Genomic DNA, 13,164 nt, shown 5'->3' with positions numbered 1-13,164 from the left:
TTTGCTCAGTCGGCCTATGATGCCTACTAAGTACCTGTTGTGTTGGTACTCATGCTATGCTCTGCATCTATTTCGTGATGCAGGTCCCAGTACCAGTTATCAACGGTGAGTAGTTCCAGCCTTCTTTTGTAGTTGTGACTCGGAGACGAGGGCGAGCACTTGGCGTTTTGGGTTTGTTCTGCCTCCTTCTTTTGGTTTGGCTAGTCTTGTTGCTTTTGAAACACGCTCTGTTGTGGTTCACTTTTGGGACTTGTACTCTTTATTAGATAACTCTGTACTAGTGACTTCCAGGTTTTGGGAGGGATTTCTGTATATATTTATTTTGGTTTGCTTCCGCCTTGTTGTCCTTGCTTAGTTTATTGTTTCCGCTAGTTTCTACCCTTGCACTCATTGCTTGATGTTCTGGGTTTCGGATTGGCTTACCTATTGGTAGGGTATAGTAGGTGTCATCATGATTCGAGAAATCGGATCGTGACAATTATAAACCCAGATGCATAAATTCTAGAAAAGAAAATTACAGCCATTGGGTGATCAATGCTCAAGACTTAATAACTTTCGTTACATGAAATTTGAAAATTCCTCCATAAATGATTATATCAGCAGCTATCAAACGTAAAAATCACAGTAGCAGACGAAAAACTCAACCAAAAATTCGATAAAAAAAATAGGAAACAGTAAAAAAAAGAAGATGAATTAGTGGAATTGGGACCTGTTTAGCCATCTTGACGACAACGTAGGGATCGCTGCTGCGAACATCACGAACAGCGAGATTGATGCCTCTTTTGACTCGTACTCTGAGAAGCCCCAAAAGATTTTCCATTTGAAACTTTTGGTGGCTGCTTGCTGAAGTTGTTGGCAATTAAAGCTGCTACTCTTTCAACATTATTTCTCCTAATTTTTCTTTTGACCCCTTTAACTAAAAATAAAAACATTACTCCATCCGTTTTAATTTATTTATTGTATTTTAATCTGATACGAAATTTTTAAAAATAAAATTTGAATCTCGCGATGTTAAATTAAACATATATCAAATGTATCGTAATGTCTTTCAATACATAATTATTGATACTTTTTAATTCTACACAAAAATTAGGATCGTTTGATAACTATTTGGAATTATGTGGGTATTAGATTATGTGACTTTTAAAATTATTAATCAAGCTTATAGATTTTATATACGGATAACTTATTTCCTAACTAGTTATCAAACATTATAAACTTGTGTCATAAATTAATACAATTACCTTTGTAAATAGCTACCAAACGACTCTACTTCTCAATCTATCACAAGCTGAGATCTACTATATAAATTTACACATTCATTTAAGCTCAACTCATTTGATTATTATGATGTTAAATAAAAATTACAAATATTTTATTTTAACGGAGTTCTCACTTGAAGTTGAGTTTCTGTTTTTGATGTAATCTAATGTATATTTTGAATCAAAATGAAGTTTGACTCCTATCAAATCTGTGAAATGAGTTGTAACCTATCTTTAGATAAATCCGTATTAATTAAAAGTAATTACAAGTATATCTATTTTGTTATCTTTAATGTAGTCCTTGGTATAGCTTTACGTTCACAAATTGATACGGCCTATATATTGTTGGAGGATATAATCAAATTATATCAAATAACTTCTCTCATTTTATTCTTAAAATATGCTACTTGCCTCTGATAAATATAGTTATTTTTTAATCTTATCAATACTTGTAATTTTATGCTTTCTTTATTTTTCATATAATGGAGTATTAATTTTCGATTAGCTTAAATAAAGTAATATGATATGTGAGAGTTCATATTATTTGGTAGCAACTATGACTTAGTTGAATTTTCCCTTACAACCTCCCACGTACACCAAGTCAAATAAACTCTTTCTTGTCAAAATCTACAAAGGCAACATCTTTTTAAAAAAAAAAGAAAAAATAGAGAAGAAGAAAACGAATTATCATATAACAAGTCAATTTATTGGAGAAGAATACAAAAAATGTTTGATAATCAATAAAAAAGAATCCTAATAATTACAATATTAATCAAAAGTATGAAAGAGACAATTTCAGAAAGATGCAATTTAAAATGAAATTATTGTTGGGCAAAATAATTGAGATTCGAGTGTATTGTAAGGGATTTGTCAATTGATTCTAGTATTGCACAGGGCTACCACTACTTTGCACATTGTTGGATGTGTATAGTGTTTCAATTTGGTTAATGTGAGGCCTGTCACCGATGGCCAACCATACCGATATCGGTTCGATTTATATCATTACGTTATAGAACTATTAAGATATTGATATCAGTTATGATTGTTATCAATTTAATTATTAATTATTGAGTTTGATTATCGTTTTAGCCGTTAAAATTTCATATACAAAAAAAAACATTGAAATAAGGTGACAAATCAAATAAACCTTGCATATTAGTTGACAGATTGTATTTTGTTCAAAAACATACACCAAGTAGAATAATCGAGAGTTTGAGAAAATTAGAAATAAAAATATAAACTAAGTCATAAGTCGAGGACTCTATATACCGAATAATATAAATATAATTTATTAATTTTCTATCAAATTATCGATTAACCCGTTAAAAAAAAATCTCAAAACCTTGAAAGTCAATCACCTGATAAACAAAAAAAATTAGAACCATTACAGATCCGCTAAACTAATAAGCCAATAACTATTTTCAATTAATTATTGATTCCGATTTAACTTTGAACATCTCTATCAGTGATTACTTTATCTTTAATGAAGTCGAATTAAGCATCCAATTCCGATCAATGGTATTTCAAATCTTAAAGCAATATAAACAGAAGAAAAGTAAGGATAGTGTTTACCCGAAAAATGGTACAATTGAATTTTTTTAAAAGTGATTTATAGGTATGTGAGTTAGCATGCAAAATATTAAATACACCCTCCGTCTCATTTTATTTTAGTTAGCACCATTTAATTTGATACGATATTTAAGAAAAAAAGAAAACCTTTTGATATTTGTGATTTAAAACAATTCTTAGATATTTGTGTGGTTGAAAATCATTTCATTAAGAGTAAAAAAAATATTTTAAAGTAAAATTATTTCTAATCATAGTAGGTTGACATATTTTTGGACGAAATAAAAACAAAAGATTGCCACATATAAAATGAGATGGAGGAGTAGTACCATAATATACACACAAAAGTGTGCACTTGAGTTACAGTGTTATTCAAACCAAATATTCGGTAAGCTAGAAACCTTGCCCAACATATTGGTACAGTGTGCATAGGTAGTTCTTAATTGAACTTCTATATTACAAACTCCATTTATTACAACTAGAGATCAGTTGTGAGAGCACAAACCAGTTCTTACACTGCAGCTAGCCAGCTAACTGCAACCATATATATATACACACACGCTGTATTCTATAAACCCTTCGAACCAGGAATGTTGATCCACTGAAGTTGAAGTTCGACTTCTCCACATTCCACATTTCTCAATCTTAGGCACATATTTTGCACAACCTGGCCATCTTTCCATACAACATTAGACTCTTCAGACAGGCAGTTAGATCGGCTCGGTTGTATTCTTGTTATAATGGTGCCATCTGGGAGGCCACTTAAGTTCATCTTCAGAGCCTCTATTAATGGTTTGATGTCAAATTCTGTATCTCCCATTTTGTCATCATTGCTGAACGAATCGTGATCAAAGACAGTCTGGAAACAGGCAGAAAGAAGAAAACATAAACAAGAAATACAAACACTGGAAAGTGTATAGTTTTATGTAGGAACATTTGATCAAAGCACCCAGCAAGTGATCATTAGCAAGAAACGGTTATGTTTTCTGCAAAACAGATAGGGTCTTATCTTTATATGATAACCAGCAAACAAGAAACTTTACCAGCATAACAGGAAGATTGGGATCTGCAACAGAAAGAGTTAAATCTTCATTCCATTCAGGATTAACATCCTTTCTTATAACTCGGGTCTTCAATTTCTGCATTCAAGTTGAAAAACAGGCGAGTCAAAAAACTGTCTGAGAGCAATTAATAATATACTGATAATAGGAAGAACTCAGAATTTACAACACATTTCAAATCTGTGGCTTCCCATCCACCATGCAGTTAATAACAAAATAACACAGTAATCAGAGCATTGAGCGTAAAGAAAATCCAAGTATTCGAGTCCTTATGTTATTTCTTCTGCTAGTTATAAGATAGTAATTGTCATTTCACTCCCTGGCTTGGGAAGCTCAAACTCAGCTATGTTGCTTGGACTCTTCAAAAATGCCAACGGGTGCGTGTCGAATTTGCTAAAAGTAGTGTATTTTCGGAGAATTTGAGACGGGTGCGGCATCAAAAGTGAAGAGTCCGTGCAACTAAGGCTCAAATTACCAATTGAGTCATGCATTACGGCAAAAAAAACTGATATTACAAGTAAGAGAGTAATAAAAGCATTGTCATCTTATAACTTAATTTAGTACATGAAACAGGTAACAAAAATGCTGCTCTTTTTGTAAACTTTGAGGAGGATATCTTAAAATTTATCGCTAATGATTTTCACCGAATAGGGTTTAACATTTACGATATATAACTAAAAGTAACTTTAACTTTGCATTTATTTTCTGTCAAAGATGAACCCCTCGGAAGTCGGACCTACCTGGCTCCTCCCCTGCCTCAAACACACACGCACACAACCCATTCTACCCTATTAATATACTTTTCAGAACCTGGAAGGTCAAGCTCCAAGAAGCTAGTACTTATCATGGTGTAAACTTCACAAATCTGCATCAGCCAAAAAGGTTTGTAGCTCCAGACTCAACACATAGAACACCGAAATACAGGAACCTTGGCAAGACAAGAATTACAACAGCACACCTTACAATGCCTCCTTAGTATACTACTAAAAGGTTATTCCTTTTCCACAAAAATATGATAGAACTGTTTAAAATAAAGAAACTTTAACACTCCTTCCGCAGCCCCATTTTGAAAGTCCAAACTTAAAAAGACATCTGAAAAAAAATACTAACTACAGGAGATAATCATTTTGACTTAGAATACTTCCCAAAAAAATACGATCGTAACCAGAATTTCCACGAAAAGATGATAGCTTTTTGGTATAATTTCCACATATATCATCCTTCAGATGTCAAGCAAACTGATTATAAACCCAGATGCATAAATTCTAGAAAATAAAATTACAGGCAGTGGGTAATAAACTTAAATGTAACTTTCTTGACATGAAATTTGAAAATTCTTCCATAAATGATCAAGCATTAAAATCAAAGTAATAGACCAAAAATCCGATAAAAAAAGAGAGAGTATGGAACAGTTGAAAAAATGAGTGGAATTGGGACCTGTTTAGCCATCTGGACAACAACATATGTATCGCTGCTGCGAACATCACGAACGGCGAGATTTACACCTTTCTTGACTCGAATTCTCAGAAGACCTAAGAGATTCTCCATTGCTGCTTGCCGATGTTCAGAAATATGCAATTAAAAAACGAAATTATTATTGCTAAATTGATTTTTTCTTTGATAACTACGTGTCATAACGAGTACGCAATGTTTTTGACTTTTCCACATAGGACCCACGAGTATTTATTTATTCTGTTGTTTTGCCACCACTACTTTGCACAATATTTTTAATGTGATTGGTGTTTCAATTTGGTATTTGATGTGAGGCCCGCCACTAATGGCGAACCACGTGGAATTCTCTTTAATTGAAAACGTGCCAATCATTTTCATAAATCTAGTCACCGGTGGACATATTAGGAGAGTTTAAGATTAAAAATAAAGAAAATTAGGATAAGGTGAAAGCAATCTTCATGGTAGATAAAATAAGAAAGATAAGATTGAGATGATCAAGCATGTAAAGAGAAGTTGCGTAGATGTCCAGTGAGGAGGTGTGAGAAATTGATCATTTTTTTGTGAATTTATATCATTAGACAGAGCGTCCTGTAGTTTTTTTATTAAAATAAAAAACCTCAATAAAATTATGTACAAGCAAAGGGGATTAGGTCTTACCTTGTCAATTCTAATGAGGTAACGAACCTCTACTAATTAACAAGCATGAACTAGAGAGGACTAGGTATTTTATTATAATCGCATAGTTTGCTATACACTCTATGATGATATTACAGATGAAAATGCTTAAATAATGCATAAATATAAATTCCAAGAAGAAAGTTGAGTTTCAACCTCAAATTTACTTTTACAAATGTGTGAAATAAAAATGATAGATAGCCCATCTAAAGTAACCTAAGTATTTTCCTCGTGTCTTCTTCTTCAAATCTGTCCAACATAGTTAATCATTTTTCTTAGATTTTTTGGATTTTTTTGAAGCTATTGACATTGTCATATGATTCTGCTTTGGCAGTCGCATCGGTAGGTGTCTTGGAACAAACTTTTGTCACTTTATCATCCCAACTGTGCTTCCTTCCATGTGTCTTCCTTTTGTTCCTTCCACTTCTTTGATGCCTCAGTGCGATATCCCATCCCTAGCCACTTTATCAAAGCATATGGCCAACATATTATCTTCCCCATCTTCATAAAAAAAATTATTGCCCAAATCAATAGCATAAGCCTCAATTGGACTAAGTCCTAATGCTAAGGCCTCTTGTTCATTTTCTTTTTGTAATTGTACTTTTAGGTACAAATTCCAAAGCTTGTGGACTTAATTTTTTATTTAAAATAACATGTGAAACATGCTCTTCTTTATCAATTAAATCAGTCTACCTATGAGTGTTCATCTCCCCCTACTTTTCTTTTGAAATAATCAAATCACTTGTGAAATTAGCTTGAGAGAGTGGTCACATACCTTTCACCGAAACTTTATCATTCCTTGTGGAGCATAAGAGTTGCCCAAATTTACCTTGATGTTTATCAAATGAATCCAAATTTTGAGAAGAAACCTCATGAGCATAGGTGTTCAATATGACTATAGGTGGCTTGATCGCTGAATTAGATTTGAGCAACATGGCAACCTGACTTTCTTGAATAATTTGAGCTACTTCAGGATTAGAGATATATAATGTTGGAGTCATAACATTCTACATCCTTCAATTGGCATGCTAAGAGATTGTATATTAGTATCAGCATCGACTCGGATTAAAGTTTACTCTTTCGTAGGATTAGAATCAACTAACTCTAATTCTTTCTCCACCCCGAGTGCTTCAAACTGTTTTGTACAAATAATGATGGGTCTAAGGAGAAGTAGACCAAAAAAGTATTCGAGGGAGGTGATTACACAAGACATGACACAATTGTAAGGATATGACACTAGATAGGAGGATATGAATATCGAAAATTAAGGTAGATGATTGGCAAGCAGTCGAACAATATTATTGTCTAGTTTTCCTTATCAATATAATTACTCATTATGTGTCACACATAACTAACATTATTTATATGAGACATCTTTTTTATCTCTCAAAAAGTGAACCCACATCTTACTTGGGTGTTAGTCATGTGAGACACATAACATAAAGGGTTCAAAAATGCTCTTAAACTATGTGAAATGAATACAAAATTTCTCCATTTATAGCTTGGTCCAAAAATGTCCATGTCGTCAATATTTTGATCCAAAAGTACCTTTATTGTTACTTAATGGTTCAAAATGTCATTTTTCCAATTACATATGTTTTTTTTTTTCTGAACACATTCTTTACCTAATAATTTTTTATTAGCAAATGTTTATCCTACTTGAATTTGAAAAAAAAAATTAAAAAATCAAAAATATTTCTTATTTTATTATGATTGTGTTTTATCATTATCTATATAAAAATTAATTATAAATTTACTATAATCTTATATATATATGGCATATATTATCCGTTAAATTGTACATGAAGTTATTCTATTTTAATTGATAAAATAAGATTAAGAAGAAGAAAAAACTATATCATACATTTTTATTAGTTAAAGTGATTTTAAAAGAATGAAAACAATAATATGATTCTTTAAAAGCAATATTTTATCACGAACAAGATGTGTTTCAAAAGAAAAGAAATAATATATTTATTAGAAAAATGACATTTTTGACCCATTTAGGAAGAATAACGACATTTTTGGACCAAACTATCAATAGCAAGAGCATTTTTGAATCAAAATATTAACGTCAAGGGCATTTATAGACCAAATTACAAACAAAAGATATTTTTGTTCATTTTATATAATTTAAGGGCATATTTGATCATTTTCGACGTATAATAAAGTTTTTCATGGATTGACCTGCAACAGCTATAGCCTATTGGGCTGTCCTTCACCGGGCCTATTAGACTATTTCAGTTCAATGGGCCCAAGTCCAAATCTAAATTCAAGAAAACCCATCCCGCAGGCCTCTACAGATTTTCCCTCCAAAAAGATCACGCTGCAAAGATGGAGCAATGGGAAGCACTGGATGTAGACGATTCCGATCTCCACTCTCTTCTTCGCCCTTGTAAGCAGCTCCACCAAAACCCTAATCCCTCCACATCTACTGCCACTTCATCTTCTCCGGCGCTTCTCACGCCGCCTTCTCGAACTCCAGAATCCTCACAACTAGAAAGTTCTCATAATCAGTTACAATCGCCGCCTCAACGCCTCATTCCCGGGCCGGCAGGTGCCGTACAAGCTGCCATGCTCCAACGAACTCACGATCGTCAATGTCATAGTTCCATTTCATCTCAAAGAGACAATCCGATACCTACGCAAGAGTATATTAGGAGAGCCGTCGAAAACTCTACGGAGTTCGACTACGATTTCCAATCCAATCCATGGCTTTGCGCTCTTGAGTTTGTTGGTATGTAATTTAGGGTTTTAGTCTTTACTTGGAGGTAGTACTATCATTTCGTATTATTGTTATTTATGGATTAGGTATACATGTATGTTTATTCAGGTGCGGAGAACGGGAAAATTCCATGTACGCCATTGAGCTCTGTCAATAAATGCCTAGAAGCTGCTAGGGTCGATCAGGTATTTTCACATTTTTCCTACTGGGTTTATGGAACAAGGATTGGAAAAGTGAACACAGCAATGCTATTTTCCAGAAAGAAATAGGACAATAGTTGAATTACTAGGCCCTGGAGGCCTGGACTGTATCACTACGAAAATTTCTGCAATAGCCTTACTCCTGGCAATTATTGTTTTCATAGGTTGTGGCAGTTGTTAAGTCTTGCACACAGAATGGTCTTGGTGGTCTGATGGTGACTTTGAAGGTATAGTTCTTTTGAGTATAATGTTGATATCAGTGAAAACAAGTTTGCAAGTTGCAACTGATTTGATTAGTTCCTAATTTAGGATCCTACAGGCTCAATTGGTGCTAGCATTCATCACAAAGTACTTGGTGAAAGTCAGCATGGAAAGGACATTTGCATTGGCGCAGTTTTGATACTGCAAAAGGTTCTTCCTGTTACAATTTTTCTTTCTTTCTTTGATAAGTTCAAACCAACCTCTCAACTCCTCTTCCCAGGAGTCAACAGTGGCCCTTTTCCTACTTGGATCCCTTTGAAACGAAGCCTCAATCTCTTGGTTGAAGGTGGAAGGTCCTTCCCACATTATGATATCTCACTTGTCTTCTCCCTGTTATATCTTCAGAGATCTCTGAAACATAATTGATGTGTAATATTTTCACATTACTTAAAAACAGCTGACCTAATTTTGGAATCCAGGTTGCAGTGTTTTGCTCTTCAAGCTCAGCATATTATCTTAACATAACACTCGCGAACCTGACAAAGGTGCGGATGCTAGCCTATTATTTTTTGATAAGTCACATGCTTAGCTTACTATTATGGAACAGAAATCATTACACCATACACTTCTTCCCCTTTATGTAATTTTGTGCTAACTGCAAAACTGAGATTACTTTAGTTCTAAGTCAAAAGTTGTGTTCTACAGATGAAAAACATGATTCCATTAGGAATGCTTTTGCATTTGGTCATGAAGCTTCAATTAGAAGCACCAATTAAACAAACACTGAAAAGCTGTATGTTATCAATGTCAATTAACCTCATTTCTTCTTAGTGCAACTCGCATAATTGGAGACAGTAGATATAGAAATGGATTTGGCGGAAGTCTGTTCCGAGGACTATCAGATCAATGATATTATCACCATATATTTGTTTCTAATCTCCATACATCTGTGTGCCTGAATTCTCTGCTTATGTGGTTATGTTACTTTGTCCATGTAATGGATTTATAGTTGCCTGAGACATGGTTCTGTCAGTATGTATGGGTATATCTTCCTTCATCCTGAGTTACCATTCTCTAGTTCTCTCTCCCTCTCTCTTCTTTCCTCTTAGATACTACAATAGCTCAATATAAAATATCTGCAATTGGCAAAGGAATTATATGCAAGAGTTTTAGATCTTCACTTACCCATAAGGCCATTAGATGAAAACTACTGGAAGTTGGTGTTCTTTGTCTTGTACCCTCTAATTTGATATTCTACAGTGAGCACTTAGCGTCATATGCACTTCCACTAGGTACCACATAAGCTTCAAAATTCTATAAGAACAGAAGAATGCTATAAAAGCTTGTCAATCGTGTATCATAATTGATAAAGCGTTGAATATCCTCCTAAGATCTTTAAGTGCCTTACCTGCAGGTTTTCTGCAAGGAAAGTGGAACTCCATTAGTGAACAGCCTAACAGCATATGAAGTCAACTACAGTGATCCTGAAAGTGGTGAGGGTTGATATTTCTTTTCTATTATGTACTATGGAAAGTCATTATACTAGGAGGATTTTCCTTAGACAGTTGCACTATCATTGGTTTATATTTTATAAGAAAGGTTTCTAGTATTCTGGCTAACTATTCATAAAATTTAGCAGCATTAGCCTCTGCTGGAAAATCTAGTGCACTGCAGATCACGGACAACGTTTCAATTGAAGATATCCTAGATGATAGGACCATAGAGTGTTCAGCAGGTGGAAATTTCCGCAGTGAGATTCAAATGGAGAAGGAAAATCAAGTTTCAGATAGCTACATATGCAACAACAGCAGTGGCCTTAAGAAGACCTCAGTTGATGAAAAAGAATGTCTCCAGCAGATACAGAGTAGTGCCAAAGGATTTGTAACAGTCAGAAACAGAGGCACTTTTAATGAAGATAATAATCAGCAAATGGGAGAGAATCCTCAGGGAATTCTCACTCCGAGGAACAAAAGAGAGAGTCCAACAAAGAACCACATTGATCCAGTAATTCCAATTACTGATGAAGTCAACAATCATAGACAGCCAATTGCTCCGAAAGTGGCACTGCCTCAATGGACGGATGATCAACTTGATGAACTGTTTGCCTGTGAGGATGATGATGAATGAACTATACAAAAAAGTTTGGTCGCTTTTTGTTTAGGTTGATGTTATTTCCAATTAACTCTAACAGTAGAACTCAAGATTCCTGTAAAGTGTGATCTAGTCCCTTCTGTTTCGACATTATCATCAGATGGAAAGTATAATGAAGAGCTTTATACTATATTTTGATGTACCGATTGCTGGGTGAGTGGTGAGACTGCAATGATAACCAGCTAAAGTCGCAGAGTCAAATTTTGGTTTCAAGAATTGTGCAGTATCCTATATAATACACCAGATGTGCCTATTCATGTATCATAATTCATAAGTATCACACTTTTAAATTTATCCCGGAAAATATCACCCATTTTAAAAATAATTTCACATGTTAAACCTTTTGTTTTACCGTTCAGCACAAATATCTATTAACTTGGTTTAAACCATTTTTTATTCAAATACTGCGCCAAAATTGGTACAGAGGGAGTAGTGCATTGACATCAAAAGCCTTATAACGTTCAGGTTTCAGTACTCCAAATAATGTTTGTTCCAAAAATAATTAAATTGGTTATGTAGAACGATGAAGTAATAGCTCGAAAAGTTACAATTTGAATGCAATATCTACTAACAAAATTGAACTAGACATCAAAGCTCTAGTATATTTTTAAGCTGTAGCCGATATCTAAGGGGTCGCTCTTCATCTTCAAAGTACCACGTGAAAGAAAGAATTTTGACGCTTGCCTTCATTCCTCGTATTTTCAATCTTCCATTTATCATATTTCTGCTGAGATGACCTGCTTCGACACAGAAAGGGTCCACAGCAATCATTCTAAACATGCTTACCTTCTAAAGGAACTATGGAAACGTCGTCTTCAGCCTGTCAGCAGACAGAGATGCTCTTTTGTTTGTTGGCTCAAGAACTAGTGCGTATCTGAAATCTGCAAAAGATAATAAGGAAAACTAGAGTGTTAGAGAACACTGCAAACAGTAGTTTTAGGATGGACAGGTCATCTATGAGATCCCGAGAACACGTTTGTTCCAATGACTAGGTACAATTTTCTTCGAGCACAACCAAACCTTTCACACATGTTTTCTTATTAAGAATCCAATTAAAGTAGTCCTAGTTGAATTAGACCTTCACAGACCATCCTAGACTACTTTTTTCCACAAATGTCCCTCAGGTGATGTGATTCAGCCGTAAAGTTTGCTCATGAAGGAAATAGGAATTAACAGCTGAAGTTGTTGAGACTCACCTTCAATTGCCTCTTTGTAGTAGCCCAGCATTTCTCGTGCCGTGCCCCTTCTTAAGTATGCCTTGACATTCTGCGGAGAAGAAACAGCAAGAATGTTTCACCTCAGAAAAGCATATGAAACGTAGCAAGACCAAGATACTAGCAATTGAGAATCACAAGCTTCAAAAAGGAGACATTTGTATAGCATTACTAGCTTCTGCCAGTCATCACTTTTTACCATGAAATGCAGAATACTCAAGTCCACAAATAAACCTCATTCCTCAAACTCAAGCACAGTACCCAAAACCTTCTTCCCAGATCTCCCAAACCCCCAAAAGATAAAGTCAACCAATAATTAACTCTGTTTCTACCTCACATAAACCTTTTCCAGGATCACCAAAGTAATAGAATTTCTAAAGAGACTAGAAACTCAATCATACGACACTAATAAACGCCGGGGCATAAGAAAACAATTTGAGTTATTTTCTGTAATGTGAACAGGTCACAATGAATGACACTGAAACATAAACTAAAACACACGGGAGCTGGTGAGGTAGGAGACCACACCATTAATTTTTTTGAGTAAGGAAACAGTTGTATTAACAGAACTTTACAAATCCCAAAAGAGTATATCCATGCTTTTCCAAAAACCTTCAATCTTATACATTGCCTAATAGACCTACCAGGTCTCCTATT

At 34.4% G+C, this 13,164-nt stretch overlaps 4 protein-coding genes across 5 annotated transcripts in view; 1 reads left to right on the top strand and 3 right to left on the bottom strand.

Moving 5' to 3' along the window:
* LOC102596160 (protein C2-DOMAIN ABA-RELATED 4-like) overlaps positions 1–883 on the bottom strand; it is a 5,781-nt gene extending 4,898 nt beyond the window's left edge. The window contains exon 1 of the mRNA XM_006341463.2: positions 710–883. Within this exon, the coding sequence (XP_006341525.1) occupies positions 710–820 (111 nt within the window). The 5' untranslated portion in view covers positions 821–883. The remainder of the gene's footprint in view (positions 1–709) is intronic.
* A 2,255-nt stretch (positions 884–3,138) lies between these two features.
* Positions 3,139–5,521, bottom strand: LOC102596496 (protein C2-DOMAIN ABA-RELATED 4-like). Its single transcript, XM_006341464.2, has 3 exons — positions 5,327–5,521; positions 3,872–3,967; positions 3,139–3,687 (listed from the first exon to the last, which is right to left on the bottom strand). The coding sequence occupies exons 1-3, from the start codon at positions 5,435–5,437 to the stop codon at positions 3,397–3,399; spliced, it is 498 nt and encodes a 165-aa protein (XP_006341526.1). The 5' UTR covers positions 5,438–5,521; the 3' UTR covers positions 3,139–3,396.
* A 2,791-nt stretch (positions 5,522–8,312) lies between these two features.
* Positions 8,313–11,423, top strand: LOC102595818 (uncharacterized). 2 transcript variants are annotated; one of them, XM_006341462.2, is made up of 7 exons: positions 8,313–8,753; positions 8,850–8,926; positions 9,106–9,168; positions 9,251–9,352; positions 9,622–9,687; positions 10,557–10,635; positions 10,782–11,423. In XM_006341462.2, exons 1-7 carry the CDS (start codon positions 8,351–8,353, stop codon positions 11,267–11,269), a joined length of 1,278 nt encoding a protein of 425 aa, XP_006341524.1. In that variant the 5' UTR covers positions 8,313–8,350; the 3' UTR covers positions 11,270–11,423. The 2 variants fall into 2 exon arrangements, with proteins under 2 accessions (XP_006341524.1, XP_015161699.1); XM_015306213.1 differs by having other exon boundaries at positions 10,779–11,423.
* Positions 11,424–11,708: 285 nt separating this feature from the next.
* LOC102595493 (outer envelope protein 64, chloroplastic) overlaps positions 11,709–13,164 on the bottom strand; it is an 8,847-nt gene continuing 7,391 nt past the window's right edge. The window contains exons 12-13 of the mRNA XM_006341461.2: positions 12,490–12,559; positions 11,709–12,174 (exon numbers count right to left, since the gene is read on the bottom strand). Of these exons, the coding sequence (XP_006341523.1) occupies positions 12,092–12,174; positions 12,490–12,559 (153 nt within the window). The 3' untranslated portion in view covers positions 11,709–12,091. The remainder of the gene's footprint in view (positions 12,175–12,489; positions 12,560–13,164) is intronic.

This window comes from Solanum tuberosum, unplaced genomic scaffold (assembly GCF_000226075.1).
Source record: "Solanum tuberosum cultivar DM 1-3 516 R44 unplaced genomic scaffold, SolTub_3.0 scf00026, whole genome shotgun sequence".
NCBI lineage: Eukaryota > Viridiplantae > Streptophyta > Magnoliopsida > Solanales > Solanaceae > Solanum > Solanum tuberosum.
The sequence above is the reverse complement of the archived record's forward strand: the minus strand, read 5'-3'. Positions and strand labels throughout refer to the sequence as shown.